Genomic DNA, 15,128 nt, shown 5'->3' with positions numbered 1-15,128 from the left:
GACTTTTTCTGGTTACCGCTCCGGCTGAGAACAATACTTGTTTTAAAATTGTGTGTATTATTCACTGGGATTTAGTATCTCATTAAAGTGTTGTTTTCAGATACTGAGACCGTTGAGGATGTCGAGAGTTGAGAAGTCCTACCTCCCATGAGAAGAGTGACTTCCTTCAATTAGATTAGTAGATCAAGAATAAGTGGACATAATGTCTACACCGTACCTTATTTCGGGATTAGATATTATTTGCCCAGTTTTGGATATTTTAAATATTAAAGATTTTTCAGTTGTAAGGATTTATTTTGAGATTTCATAACATTACTTCTTTCGAACAATTCATTATTTATTACAGTACCTTATTCTCTTATATAAATCTCAAGGCAAAAGATCTGGTATCTTTAAATTTTTGAGAAATATATACGATATTTAGAGAATTTTAATCCAAAAATTTGTTAGATATATCATAATTTTAATTTGAAAAAAACCACGTTTGAAAATTTAATATAGATAAAACAAGTCATTAAAAAAATTAGGCCAAATTTAGTTTTTGGTTAGCAAAATAAAATTCAGTTGTTTTGTAAAGATATAAGATTTATTGGATTATCCAAATAAAAAATAATGTAAAGGACTGTAAATTCTTCATAATTATTATTTAAATTATTTTTGTGAACGCAACTCTAAAAAATATTCTTTCATGCAAACCTATTCAAAAATATTTCTGCACTAAATTAATATTTTATAAAATTAAAAATAGTTTTCAAATATTTTCAAAAACTTCTACAAATTCATTGTCAATAAGAATTTAGTTTAATGGTGAGAATTTGATGACGTGACATCATGGGACAAAGTTTAAATCCACTTGTGAGCATTTTTAAAATGGTCATTAGTATCACTTATATTATTTATAACGTTACCCTCTTCCAAATTTTTAAAACCAATTAATCTTATCGATAGAATAGATTATTATTGCTATTGAATGTGACAAAAATAAGTGTATTGAATATATTATTATATTTTTGAACAAGTAATATATTGATATGTGATGTAACCATAAAAGTTTTTACAAATCAATCAATTATAATTTTAAAAAAGTAAAAAATATTTCACTTTGATTAAAATTATCTAAAAAGTAAAACTATAATTAGATATGTTTGCTTCACTGCAATAATAAAATTTCACTTAAACTCTATAAAAATTAAACACTTTGAAAATTTTAATATTATAACTGATTGAGTTAATTAAGTATATAAACACGTGCAACACAAATTTATAAATAATTTTTTTATAAACACGTGCATCTTGATTTATGAAATATTTATATTATAATTAATTTTACAAGATTTATGTAAGTTATAATATTGTTTTGGATTTTATGTAAGATATTAAAAATGTTTCATAACATTGTTAATAGTAGTATTGAAATAAATAATACTAATAACATCCTAAAGGTGTAAGATTGGGGGTATGTGTTTAACCTTAAACTCTCAAGCTCAAACACTTTTTGAGCAGTTCAAAAATTAAGCTTGGTGTCACTTTTTGCTTTCTATTTATTTCTTTATTTTATTTTAATATTTCTTAGATTATGTTGAGCACCTAGGGACATTTTTTCTAGTTGTTTAATAAATTTTTATTTTAGAAAAAATTCTTTTATATCAATTAAATTAATAATAGAAAAATTGTATTATTTAATAATTTAAATTTTTGAAAACAATGTATATAAAAATTTGTAGTCAAGTGAATTTTTTAGTAGCACATAAAAAATGTTTCAATTTAATAAAAAAGCACAAAAGTATAAAATTTAATTGAAAATAAAATATTAATGTAAGTGTTAGTAAAAAATATTAATGTAAGTGTAAGTATAAAATATTAATGTAAGTGTTATATGTAAGTGTTAGTATAAAATATTAATCTAAGTGTAAGTGTTATTAATTGAAAAGTTTTTTTAAAATAAGTGTAGTAAAAATATATTTTAAGGCTAAGAACATGTTAAATAATATAAGATATTATATTTTAATAATACAAATTTCTTACCTAAAATACAATACATATAAGTGTTAAATACTATATTTTTTAAATGTTAAATAAGCCTTTTGTAACATCCTAAATTTTATAATAAAATATTTTATTAGTTAAGTACAATTTTAAATAATTACTTTAATGTGAAAATTATTTTAGAATATATGATGTTAAATTTTTTGACTAATTTTTGTTATATAGATGATTTCTATTATGTGCTAGTTTTATAAATATTAGATTAATGAGCGATATAAATAATAAATATTATATTTTACTATTTGATCTATTTTAAAAAAAATAATAGTATTTTAGTGTAATATATATTTTAAAGAAAAAAAATTTATGCGATTTTATGTGTATATACGTATATCCAGATAATGTAATATGTTTTGTCTGCACTTGACTGATGTTATGTATGCACATAGCTATATTTCAATTATTTATAACTACTTTCCATTTTTAGTTATTTTTTTATAAATAATATCTTGAGATAGAATTAAAATTGTTTTTGATTTTATTTATTTTTATATACTTGTTATTACATTGTGATTTTATATATGTTTATTATGATTTAGTAATTAATATAAAGTGTTGGTGTAATATTTAATTATTTTATAATATTGACTATTCTCTAATGATGGTAATATTTTAATTTTAGTATTTGAAAGAAAAAAAGGTATTATTTTGAATATGAGGATTTTGATTATTAATGTATTTTAAAAGATTAATTACTTTAATTACTTCATTTTATAAAATATTTCTGCTGAAATATAAGTAATACGTTGGTTATTAAATTATGTTTGAAAATAAAATAGTTTTAATAATTTTTTGTTTTATTTAAAAATTAAAAATAAATAGAAGAAAGAAGTAAAATTTGTTTTATGGATTAGACACATATTTAAGAGTAAAATCTAATTAAATAATAAAAAAATATTAATTGAAAATAACAAGAATGAAGGGCATGAGAAAGAGAGAGTAACCTAGACACAAAATAGGGTAGCCACACATTGAGAGAAAAAGAAGAAAATTGATTTAGTTCATCGCGGACGGCCCAGAAAAGTTTCTCCATTTCCGCCCAAATTTGAGTATGTTATTTCATTCATTTAACTCGTCAATTAAATATAATTTTTCCTATTTTTAACAACCCCAATTTCTCTCTAAATTATCTGACTTCTCCGTTTGTAGAATTCGTTATTTTGCACCGTTCTCTTTCAGCGTAAGTCCGATTTGAGTGAAACCAACGCCAAAACGACCTTGTGAAAAGTGGCTATATTATCCACTGATTGGTTTTCGGATTTATGGTAATTATCTTTGACCGAATTTCGAATTTAGTTTTTAGAGTATCTTCTCATAATTTATTTTTAATGTTTACCCAAAAACTGTCGAGTTAGATCGATTTAAGGATAAAGAGTCAATGAACAAAGGCTGTTTGCACGTGAAATCATATTCGTGTGTGAAAACATCAAAATAAGGTAAGGGGTGAGAGAGCGTTTGAATTCATTAGTATAATATAATGTGAGATGAACGGGAAAACTGTATTTCCCAACGATTCATCCAAGGCTCACTACGTACAGCAGTAGCCCTTTGAGTGATAAATTTATTAATGTGAAAATATGGAAATTGTGAGATTAAAATATGGAATAGAAATATTTATAAGGTGTTGATTGATTTATTTTCGTTAAATGCGCGGTATTTGATATTATTATGATATTTGATTTCTAATGACTTTGATGCATATGTTTGATTAGATGAATTTATGTGATAATAAAATATGGATGCATGGTATGATATATGTATGCGGGATGATAATGCTGATTTTTTTATCGATAATAGTGATGTTATATAATTGTGATGAGTTTATATGATGATTACAATTATGTATGATTAGTGACGTTATAAAAATGTGACGAGTTTATACGATGATTATGATTATGTATGATTAATGAAGTTATAAAATTATGATGAGAATATTGAAGTACCCCATATATGATTATTAGACCTTGAAGGTATATGGGTGGGGAATTCCTAGGTGACTTAGAGGTAGCACTCCAAATGTCGGGAGCTACCACGCAACACACGTTTACCTCGACTGTCACGTATATGTGTCTCGGGTTGAGTTGAGGGGATCTATGAGGACATGGCAAATTTGAATTGTCCGTCCACCGGGATGATGGTATAGTATCAAGCCTCCTAACCAAGTACTTCAGAGTTAGAATGGTACCACATTGTGAAGTAGAGTCTAAGCTCATGCATAGCATTGCATTTTATTGTGATTGTTTTGTTGTGATTAATATGCATCGTGTGTGGTGATAATTCCTCTTAGACGATTTGATGTTATAATGAAATTTATTGATTTTCCTTGAGTGATTTTGACTTTTTAATGTGATATTTTCTTGATGGAATGTTTGTGTAATGATACGGTTCTATTATGACTGTTTGCGTGTTCTTCTTACTTGTATTATATTGTCATCCTGATTTCGAAACTCACCACCTTCATTATTTGTGTTTGCAAAACCGCAGTTATTACAGGTTAATGAATCTTGAAGTTCAAGTCTGGAAGGAATCACACTCTGATAGGTGATATTAGGAATAAGGGCTTAAATTGTATTTTACTTATTTAATTTAAAACGAATTTTTGCATGAAAATCTTAGAAGTACTAGTAAGTTTTTAAATTAAATCAAGTAATCATACTTAAATCAAGATTATTGAGATTACACTATTTTAATGGAGAAAATAGGTTTAAAGTGTTCCTTTTGATTTTTGAGAAACCTGATATCCTAAGTTAAAAATATTTTTTTTTTACTTTCTGGTAAAAAAGTTTTTATTTATCTACTGCAAATTTTATTTAAATATAATATAAATTATTATATATATTATTTTGGGGTTTAGGGTGTCACACTTTTAGTCCATGTTAACACTTTTGAACAAATTAGCACATCTTAAACAATTTAACACTTTTTATTCTCTACTAAATTGTCATGCAAGTATTTTTAGTCCGTGTTAGATAATCAATATATATTTTTTATTGTATTTTTTATAGACATCTTTCAACAATGTAGAAAGATTATTTACAAAAAAAAATAGAATTAATAAGTTGATATCTAGTTTCATATTTTCGTTATTTTTCTATGGGATTATTTTAAAGATATTAAATTGAGTTGAATTTTGTTGATTTATAAAATAACAATAATTCTACTCTACCAATTTTATTTAATGTTTAAAATAACTAAAAAGTTACGCCATATTTTACTAGATCTTTTTTTTTTAAATAAAAGAGTTGTTGTAATGTTGGTTTAGAGGTGTTGGAGTGAATATTGAATCGTGAGGGTGTTGGTATATTTGTTTGAAATGATTGATTTACTGATTATGATACTATGAACTCATTAGAATTTAACTTGATGTTAGAGTTTTAGATTTTAAGAGCTTATTAGTGATTTATAATAGTAATAATAAAAACAGGGATCAAATGATAATATGTATATTAATTGAGAAAGAGAAGTAAAAGAGTAGAAAGAAAAAAAAAACAAAGTTTTTAAAAGAATCATCCTAATAGTGAAACTCTTTTTAAAAGAATGGTTTTTGCAGTAGAATTATAGTTGTTGTGTTATCATTGCCGAATCTACATTCGAGTTTAATATGAGAAAGTGATATGTTGTTTGTACATTTATTTTTCTTGTTACATGAATTAACCTAACAAAATGGTATGTATCCTATAGATTACTATGTGTACAGGGACTAAAATATATTTTACCAATTTTTTTATATTATAAAATTGCATTTTTATTAGGGACCTAACTTTTAAGATTAGAACAGGCCTCTAAAATCTTCAAAAATTGATGGTGTGTTAAGCTTCGGACCAATTTTGTGGCTTGATAGAAATTGAGGATATATCTATAAGCATGTTAAGTAGCTAGTGTGAGATGAGGATATTATTTTGCAGAGTAGCTAGTGTGAGAGGAGGCTATTATTTTTTGAATTTATGAATTAGTGTAATTCATTATCGTAACCAATGTGTCTTATGTTTTGTGTCAAGTGCACTATTTTTATGTATATATATATATATATATATATATATATATATATATATATATAAAAATAGAGCACTTGACACAAAACATAAGACACATTGGTTACGATAATGAATTACACTAATTCATAAATTCAAAAAATAATAGCCTCCTCTCACACTAGCTACTCTGCAATATATATATATATATATATATACATAAACATACATTTTTATTTTTTTTGGAAGTTTTGAGAAAATAAATTGGAACTATTTTGTAAGTGTCAATTAATTGGAAAATATCTTACCTATATATATAGTTTAAATTTTCTTTCAAAATATAAGTTGAAAATAATAGTAATTAATTATTTAGAAATGTGTTTTTGACAATTAAAGTACGAGTGAAATTTTAGAAATCTTATAGATTTTAAAAATACTCATGATTTATTTTATTTTTATTGTATATATTAAGACGTAATTTATTGAAATTTAATTTAAGGAAAAGTTTTGAATCAAGTAAAATCAATACATTTCACTATAACATCAAATCATCTCAGAAATTATTATCGCACACAATACATATTTATCACAATAAAACAATCACAACAAAATATTGTGATATGCATGATCTGAGACTATACTTCACAATATGGTATGATTCTAACTTTGAAGTATTTGGTTAAGAGGCTTGATACTATGCCACCATCTCAGTGGACGGACAATTCAAATTGGCCTTGTCCTCATAGATCCCCTCAACTCAACCTAAGACACATATACGCGACAGTCGAGGAAAACGTGTGTTGCATGGTAGCTTCTGACATTTGGAGTGCGACCTCCAAGTCACCTAGGAATTCTCCACTCGAATACCTCCAAGGTCTAACAATCTTGCCCTAAGGCTCAACAGCAGACCACCACGATTAGACTCATTCAGTTGTACTTCCCCAAAATCACTACACTTGTTAGGTCCTACCTATATGATGATACAATAATTTTCAATTCACAATTTTTAAATATTTATTTTCTCTCCTCGTTAGCTTAGACTACTCCATTAAGAGCACCATCTTTAGGAATCATCACTATCTCATCAACTATGGGGTACTTCAATATTCTCATCATAATTTTATAATAACCATAATCATTCATAATCATGATCATCATATAAACTCATCACAATTTTATAACATTACTATCATCACGTAAACATATATCATACCATGCATCCATCTTATATTATCACAACACATAAATTGGTCTAATCAAACATATGCACATAATTTCATTCAACATCCAACATCACAATAATGACAAATATCAACTGCCACACAAGTATCGAATATTAAATCAATCAACACCTTATAAACATTTCTATTTCACATTTTAATCTCACAATTCTCATATTCCACATTAATCAATTTATCTCTCAAAAGGCTATTGTTGTATATAGTGAGCACTAGATGAATCGTTGGGAAATACGGTTTTCCCGTTCATCTCACAATACATAATACTCATGAATTCAAACGCTCTCTCACCCCTTACCTTATTTCGATGCTTTCACATATGAGTATGGTTCCATGAGCAAACAATCTCTGTTCTTTGAATTTTTGTCCTTCAATCAATCTAACTCGAGTGTTTATGGGTAACGTCAAAAATAAATTATGAGAATATTTTCTTAAAACTAAATTTCGAAATTTGGTCAAGGAAAATGACCATAAATCAGAAAACCAATTAGTGAATAATATAACCACTTTTCAAACGATCATTTTGGCGTTGGTTTCACTCAAGTCGGACTTACAGTGAAGAAGAACGGTGCAAAATAACGAATTCTGTAAATGGAGAAGTTGGGTATTTTAGAGAGAAATTAGGGTTGTTAAAAATCTAGAAAATTGTGTTTAATTGAATAGCTAAATGAGTAAAACAACGTACTGAAATTTGGACAAAAACAAAGAAGCTTGTCTGGGAGAGTCATCGATGAACGGTTTCAATTTTCTTCTTTTTCTCTCAACGCGTGGCTGCCATATTTTATGTCCAGGTTGCTCTATGTTCCTTGTGCCCCTCATTCTTGTTATTTTCAATTAATTTTTTTTTTATTGTTTAATTAGATTTTACTCCTAAATATGTGTCTAATCCATAAAACAAATTTTAATAATTTCTTCTATTTATTTTTATTTAAAAAAAAAAACACAACTATCAAAACCATTTTTTTAACACTTATTTTTTAAAGCATATTTTAATTACCAACGTATTACTAATATTTCAAAAGTAATATTTTATAAAATGAAGTCATTAATCTTTTAAAATACATTAATAATTAAAACCCTCATATTAAAAATAATTCCTATAATAATACTTATTTTTCCAAATTCTCAAATTAAAATATTACCATCATTAGAGAATAGTCGAATTTATAAAATAAAAAATATAAGATCAACACTTATATATTAATTTCTAAATCTTAATAAATATATAACTAGTACATCATAGAAATCTCCTATATAACAAAAATTAGTCATTAACTAGTACATCATAGAAATTAATTTAATATTTATAAAACTAGTACATCATAGAAATCTCCTATATAACAAAAATTAGTCATTAAAATTTATTATCATATATTCTGAAATAATTTTAACATCAAATTAATTATTTAAAATCGTATTTAACTAATAAAATATTTTATTTATAAAATTTTGGGTTTTACAAAAATCAGTAACAAAGTCGTGGCGAGGGTGAAAACCTATTTTTTGAAGTATAACAGTTGGCGATTTCAAGCATGGGTAATGGAAGAGGGTGTTTTGTGGAGCCCAAATATGGTCTCAGTTTTCATTGGTGATAGTCATGGTGGCCAGATTCTTGATCAAAAGCTGGAAGTTTGATTTTTGACAAAGAGGAATGTGATGTTTAAATTTGCGATTCAAGTTGGAAATGAAAGAGGAGATCACAACAGTCATAAATGTGGTCTCAGTTTTGCACAACACCCACTATAATGGTCATGATTGAAGAGAGAAGATGAAGAACAAATAGGAATGGAGAATATGTCCTTCTTATTTCTCTTTTTTTTTTTTACATTATTATTATTTTATTATTATTATTATTATTATTATTATATTATTATTATTATTATTATTATTAATTAGAATTTAGTTGTGGTTAATCCATAAAACACATTTTACTCCTTTGTTTTGTTTTTTATTTAAAAATAAAACCAATAATTACCAAAACTAATTTTTATTAATATATATATTTTTTAAACACAATTTAATTTCTAAAATATTACTAATATTTCAAAACTAATATTATATAATATAAAATAATTAAAGTTATTAATCTTTTAAAATACTTTAATAACTAAAATTCTCAGATTCTAAATAATTACTATAATAATACTTATTTTTTTTCTTCAAATACTCAAATTAAAATATTAGCATCATTAGAGAATAGTTGAAATTGTAAGATAAATAAGTATAACATCAAAACTTTATATTAATTACTAAATCTTAACAAATATATATAAAATCACAATGTTACAACAAGAATATAACAATAAAGAAAATCAAACACAATATCACTACTATTCTAAGATGTTAGAAAATAGTTATAAATAATTGAAATATAACTACGTTCATACTTAACATCAGTCAAACGCGCAAAATGTATTACATTAATTGAGTACGCGTATATACATGTAAAATCGCATAAAATCTTTTTCTTTAAAATATTATACTAAAATACTATTATTTAAAAAAAAATATATAAAACAATATAAGAAAGTATTCATTATTTATATCACTTGTTTAATATAATATGTATCAAACTGACACATCATAGAAATTATCCATATATATAATGAAAATTAATAACAAAATTTATCAACATTTATTTTAAAATAATTTTAACATCAAATTACTTATTTAGAATCTTATTTAGTTAATTAAATAATTATTTTAAAATTTAGGGTGTTATACTAAAAGATTCCTAATATGATAATAAAGAATTAAGTAGAAACATTATTATGGTCTTAATATTTCTAGTCATGGTTCTATGGAATCCAACCCAAGGTTGAATAACTAGAGATTGTGAGAATTCATAATTTGTATAAATCAAAAATAGATTCGAAAGTTATACCACGTGTCGATTGAACGTGGTAAAGTAAAAACATTAGAAATTGGATGAATGTTAAAGGAGTTGGTAGGTAGTCGAATAACTGAGAACATTACTTGTGTCTACGGAAAGAAATTAGATTATTGTATCCTCTGACGTAAACATGACTTATATTTTAGGTAAAAGAATAATAATAATAATAATAATAATAATAATAATAATAATAATAATAATAATAATAATAATAATAATAATATTAGAATATCAATGTTGTAAGCAGTTACTGATTAGAGAAGTTTAAATTCTAAAGGTAGAAGGATGTTTTAGAATTTAGTAGTTTTACTACATAATCTTAAGTAGAACCACAAGAACTGTAAATTAAGCAGGCGTACTAGGAGTTGAACTAGAATTTGAGTCATGTAATTCTTTTAGAAGATTAAGTGAGAACTAAAATCATATTCTTTAGTAGCTTGAATTTCGAAGATTAAATTCTTTAAAGGTAGATAGAATTGTAACACCCCAATTTATTTTTATTTTTACATATGTATTTATCTTAGTAACTATCTACATATATTATTTACTAGTTTATGCAACATCCCGTGTATTTAAATTGTTAAGTGATCTATTTATGTGGTTTACAATAGTCTCACATTTGTATGGGTGTTATTTCTATTTCTTGCTTTGATAAATTGTAAATATTGTTTTAAATATTATTCCCATTGAAGAAATATGTTGTGTTTTAATCTAACTACTAGTCCTTATAAAATAAACCAAGTGTCAATTCTCATAATTTGAGTACATTGCAAGGTGTTTTCGTATCCTTCTTATAAAGGTTGTATTTTTAAACTTTCAAGTTTTAACTATTTTATTGATTTAAATATTAATCACAAAAATAAATAATTAAATAAAAACAAGGCCTTTAAATATTGTCTACAGTATTCATCAATTTAAATAAAATATAAGTACTATTAGTTTTGTTACATAGGGCATATTGTTTACTTATTTTTAACACCTAGACTATAGATATACGCCATAATTATTTAAATATGGGATTCTGTCATATTTTAATTAAAATTAGAAATTGTTTTAGGTGTAGTGGCTGATGCCTTGAGTAAGAAGACTTTGAGTTTGTCCGCTTTAATGGTTAAGCATAGTGAGTTGTTGAAACAATTTAGAGACCTTAATTTAGTTTGTGAAGTGACACAAGAAAGCATTAAATTGGGAATGTTGAAGGTAACTAGTTGACTATTAGAAGATATTGAGAATAGTTAGAAGTTGGATTTATACCTTTTGGATAAGTTACAGTTGATTGACCAAGGGAGAGAACTTGATTTTAAAATGGGTGTTGATGGAATTTTGAGATTTAAGGAGAGAATTTGTGTTTCCGAAGTAGAGGAGTTAAGAAAGTTGATCTTAGAGGAAGGGTATAGGAGTTCTCTAAGTATTCACCCTGGAGCAACAAAGATGTATAAAGACCTTAAAAAGATATTTTGGAGGCCTAAAATGAAAAAATATGTTGCTGAGTTTGTGTATGCTTGTTTGATATCTCAAAAGTCTAAGGTAGAACACCAGAAACCTTCCGGCTTGATGCAACATTTGAGTGATCCCAAATGGAAGTGGGATAACATCTCTATGGACTTTGTTGTAGGCTTACCTCGAACTCCAAAAAGGTATGATAGTATTTCGGTCATTGTGGATAGATTAACTAAATTTGTTCACTTTATTCCGATAAACATAACTTATTCTATGGAATGGTTAACTGAAATATACATAAAGGAAATTGTGACAGATAGAGACCTTAGATTTACCTCTATGTTTTGGGAAGGTTTACAGAGCGCTTTAGGTACGAACCTTTGGATGAGTTTAGCCTATCACCCACAAACTGATGGTCAGACTGAACGAACCGATCAATCCCTAGGAGACTTGTTGAGAGCTTGTGTGTTGGAACAAAATGGAAGTTGGATAGCTTTTTGCCACTTATAGAGTTTACCTATAACAATAGTTTTCACTCTAGCAATGGAAGGGCCCCTTTTGATGCGTTGTATGAGATAAGGTGTAGGATTCCTCTGTGTTGGTTTGAGACAGGCGATAACCTTGTGTTAGGACCTGAGATTGTTCAATAGACTACCGATAAAGTAAAAATGATTCAGGAAAAGATGATAGCGTCTCAGAGTAGGCAAAAGAGTTACCATGATAAAAAGAAGGAAAACTCTCAAATTTCAAGAAGGTGATTCTGGGGAAGCCTAGGTCCTGACAAGCCTAGAGATTTCGGGGAAGTACAATTGAATAAGCCAAATTACGGTGGTCTGTTGTTGAGCCTTAAGGTAAGATTGTTAGACCTTAATGAGTCTTGAAGTTCAAGTTTTGGAGGAATCCCGCTCTGATAGGTGATACCGGGACTAAGGGTTTTAATTTGTATTTTACTTATTTAATTTGAAACGAATTTTTGTATGAAAAACTTAGAAGTAGTAGCAAGTTTTTAGAATTAAATCAAGTAATTATATTTAAATCAAACTTATTGAGATTGCACTATTTTAATGGAGAAAATAATTTTAAAGTGTTCCTTTTGATTTTTGAGAAACGTGATATCCTAAATTAAAAATAAAAGTTTTTATTTTCTTGGAAACAGATTTTTATTTATCCGCTGCCAATTTTATAAAAATATGAAATAAATTATTATACATATTATTTTGAGGTTTAGGGTGTCAAATTAGTGGTACCAGAGTAGGTATGTCCAATCAGGCCGAGTGAGTTATGTATCAGTTGTCAATTAGTCAATTGTCGATCTTTTGTTGAAACGCTTAGTAAATTGTCAATCTTGAGCCAATTGTGTTTACTATATTCCCTGTTTAAGTACTGAAACACTTACCTATTATTATTGTGTGTAGTGCAATGTATTTTTCTATTGCAATACATGATTTATGAAAGATGATTATTAATTGTTAACTACTTACTTTTTCTTATTGTGAGTTAATTTGAATTGTTTACATGATTGTGTTAATTATCTTTTAATTAGACACGTGTTTCTAAATTTAATATTATAATTGATTGAGTTAATTAAATATATAAATACGTGCAACACAAATTTATAAATAATTTTTTTTATAAACACGTGCAACTTGATTTATGAGATATTTATATTATAAATATTGTACAAGATTTATTTAAGTTATAATATTGTTTTGGATTTTATGTTCGATATTAAAAATGTTTCATAAAATTTTTAATAGTAGTATTGAAATAAATAATATTAATAACGTCCTAAAGGTGTAAGATTGAGGGTATGTGTTTGACCTTAAACTCTCAAGCTCAAACTTTTTTTGAGCAATACAAAAATTAGCCTTAGTGTCACTTTTTGTTTTCTATTTATTTCTTTATTTTATTTTCATTTTTCTTAGATTAGGTTTAGCAACTTTAGACTTTTGATTCTAGTTGTTTAATAAATTTTTAGTTTTAGGAAAACTTCTTTTATATCAATTAAATTAATAAAAGAAAAATTGTATTATTTAAGAATGTAAATATTTTAAAACAATGTATATAAAAATTTGTAGTCAAGTGAATTTCAATTATCCCATAAATAAGTTTGAATTTAATAAAAACAACACAAAAATATAAAATTTATTGAAAATAAAATATTAATGTAAGTGTTAGTAAACAAAAGATATTAAAGTAAGTGTAGTAAAAATATATTTTAAGGCTAAGAAGATATTAAATAACTTAATGTATTATATTTTAATAATATAAATTTCTTACCTAAAATACAATATGTATAAGTGTTAAATACTATATTTTTTAAATGTTAAATAAGTTTTTATTCACTATAAAATTTTGAAGTTTCATTTTTATTTCTTATAAACAATTTAACAATTTTTATTTTCTACCAAATTGTTATGCAAGCATTTTTAGTCCTTGTTAGATGATTAATATATATATTTGTTATTGTGTTTTATATAGACATGTTTCAACAATTGAAAAAGGTTATTTACAAAAATATTGATTAAAAAATTGATATTTAGTTTCATATTTTCGTTACTTTTCAAATGGATTTTGGACATTTAAAAATATTCATATTTAATTTAACTTAAATTAAATAATTTAATATTTTTATGAAGAAGCTTTTTATAATTTTTTAATCGTGGGTGGAGAAAATAATTAAAAAAAACTTAAGTTCAAATACTGCACTTATTTTATTTTAATAGGGACTAAAACTATTTTTAGAAAACTTTTTATGGACTAAAAAATGCTGTTTTTAAGGGTTCTAAAATTGAATTTCAAAAAATTTATAAGGACCAAAAACTTATTTAATCTATTTATAAGATTTAGTATACATTCATATATGCATCATTTGAAGTAAATTTAAAATGAAAACACATCTTAATAAATTTTAATAGAAATTGTAGGTAGTTTTAAAAAGATGGTACTAGAAATTTAGTCAATGGATGCTAAAGTTTCCGTGATAACAATGAATTAAGTAGGAATATTATTATCGTCTTAATATTTCTAATTAAGATATTTTAAAGTATTCAGTATTTCCCTATAAATAAGTACAATTTCTATAACAAAATCACTCCTAATAAAATATCACTATTCTTTTCATTACCAAAATCAAGTTGTTTATCATGGAAACTGTGTTGAAGATGTTCATGAAGTTTGTTATGTTATTTGTTGTTGTTGCAGCTGCTATGGTTGGTAATGTACAAGGTCTCCCATCTTGTTGCCCAGCAGATAAATCATTAGAATGTCAACCAATTCACTGTCCTAAGCTCCCATGCTGCATCCCTCCAACCAGTGACGTGAATCAGTAAAATTCTGAAGATCTAATTAAATTTGAAAGAACTTATTTTGTATGTGATAAATATCACATCACATGTAATAATTAAATTAATAATAATGATTAAAGACTAATATTTTCTATTCTCAATTGTGAGCAAATTTCAAAAGTTCTTTATCCATGCATGGTAGATCATCTAACTACAATTGGAGGGTGATAGTTTTATATTATGCACGCTATCA

General features: G+C 25.6%; 1 protein-coding gene across 1 annotated transcript in view; it reads left to right on the top strand.

The window, feature by feature from the left end:
* The window catches only part of LOC105853019 (uncharacterized), a 31,870-nt gene extending 16,950 nt beyond the window's left edge, over positions 1-14,920 (top strand). The window contains exon 2 of the mRNA XM_012720015.2: positions 14,793-14,920. Within this exon, the coding sequence (XP_012575469.2) occupies positions 14,793-14,920 (128 nt within the window). The remainder of the gene's footprint in view (positions 1-14,792) is intronic.
* The last annotated feature ends 208 nt before the right edge of the window (positions 14,921-15,128 follow it).

The sequence above is a fragment of the Cicer arietinum genome, chromosome 2, assembly GCF_000331145.2.
Source record: "Cicer arietinum cultivar CDC Frontier isolate Library 1 chromosome 2, Cicar.CDCFrontier_v2.0, whole genome shotgun sequence".
Classification (NCBI taxonomy): domain Eukaryota; kingdom Viridiplantae; phylum Streptophyta; class Magnoliopsida; order Fabales; family Fabaceae; genus Cicer; species Cicer arietinum.
This window is presented reverse-complemented; position numbering and strand designations above follow the sequence as displayed.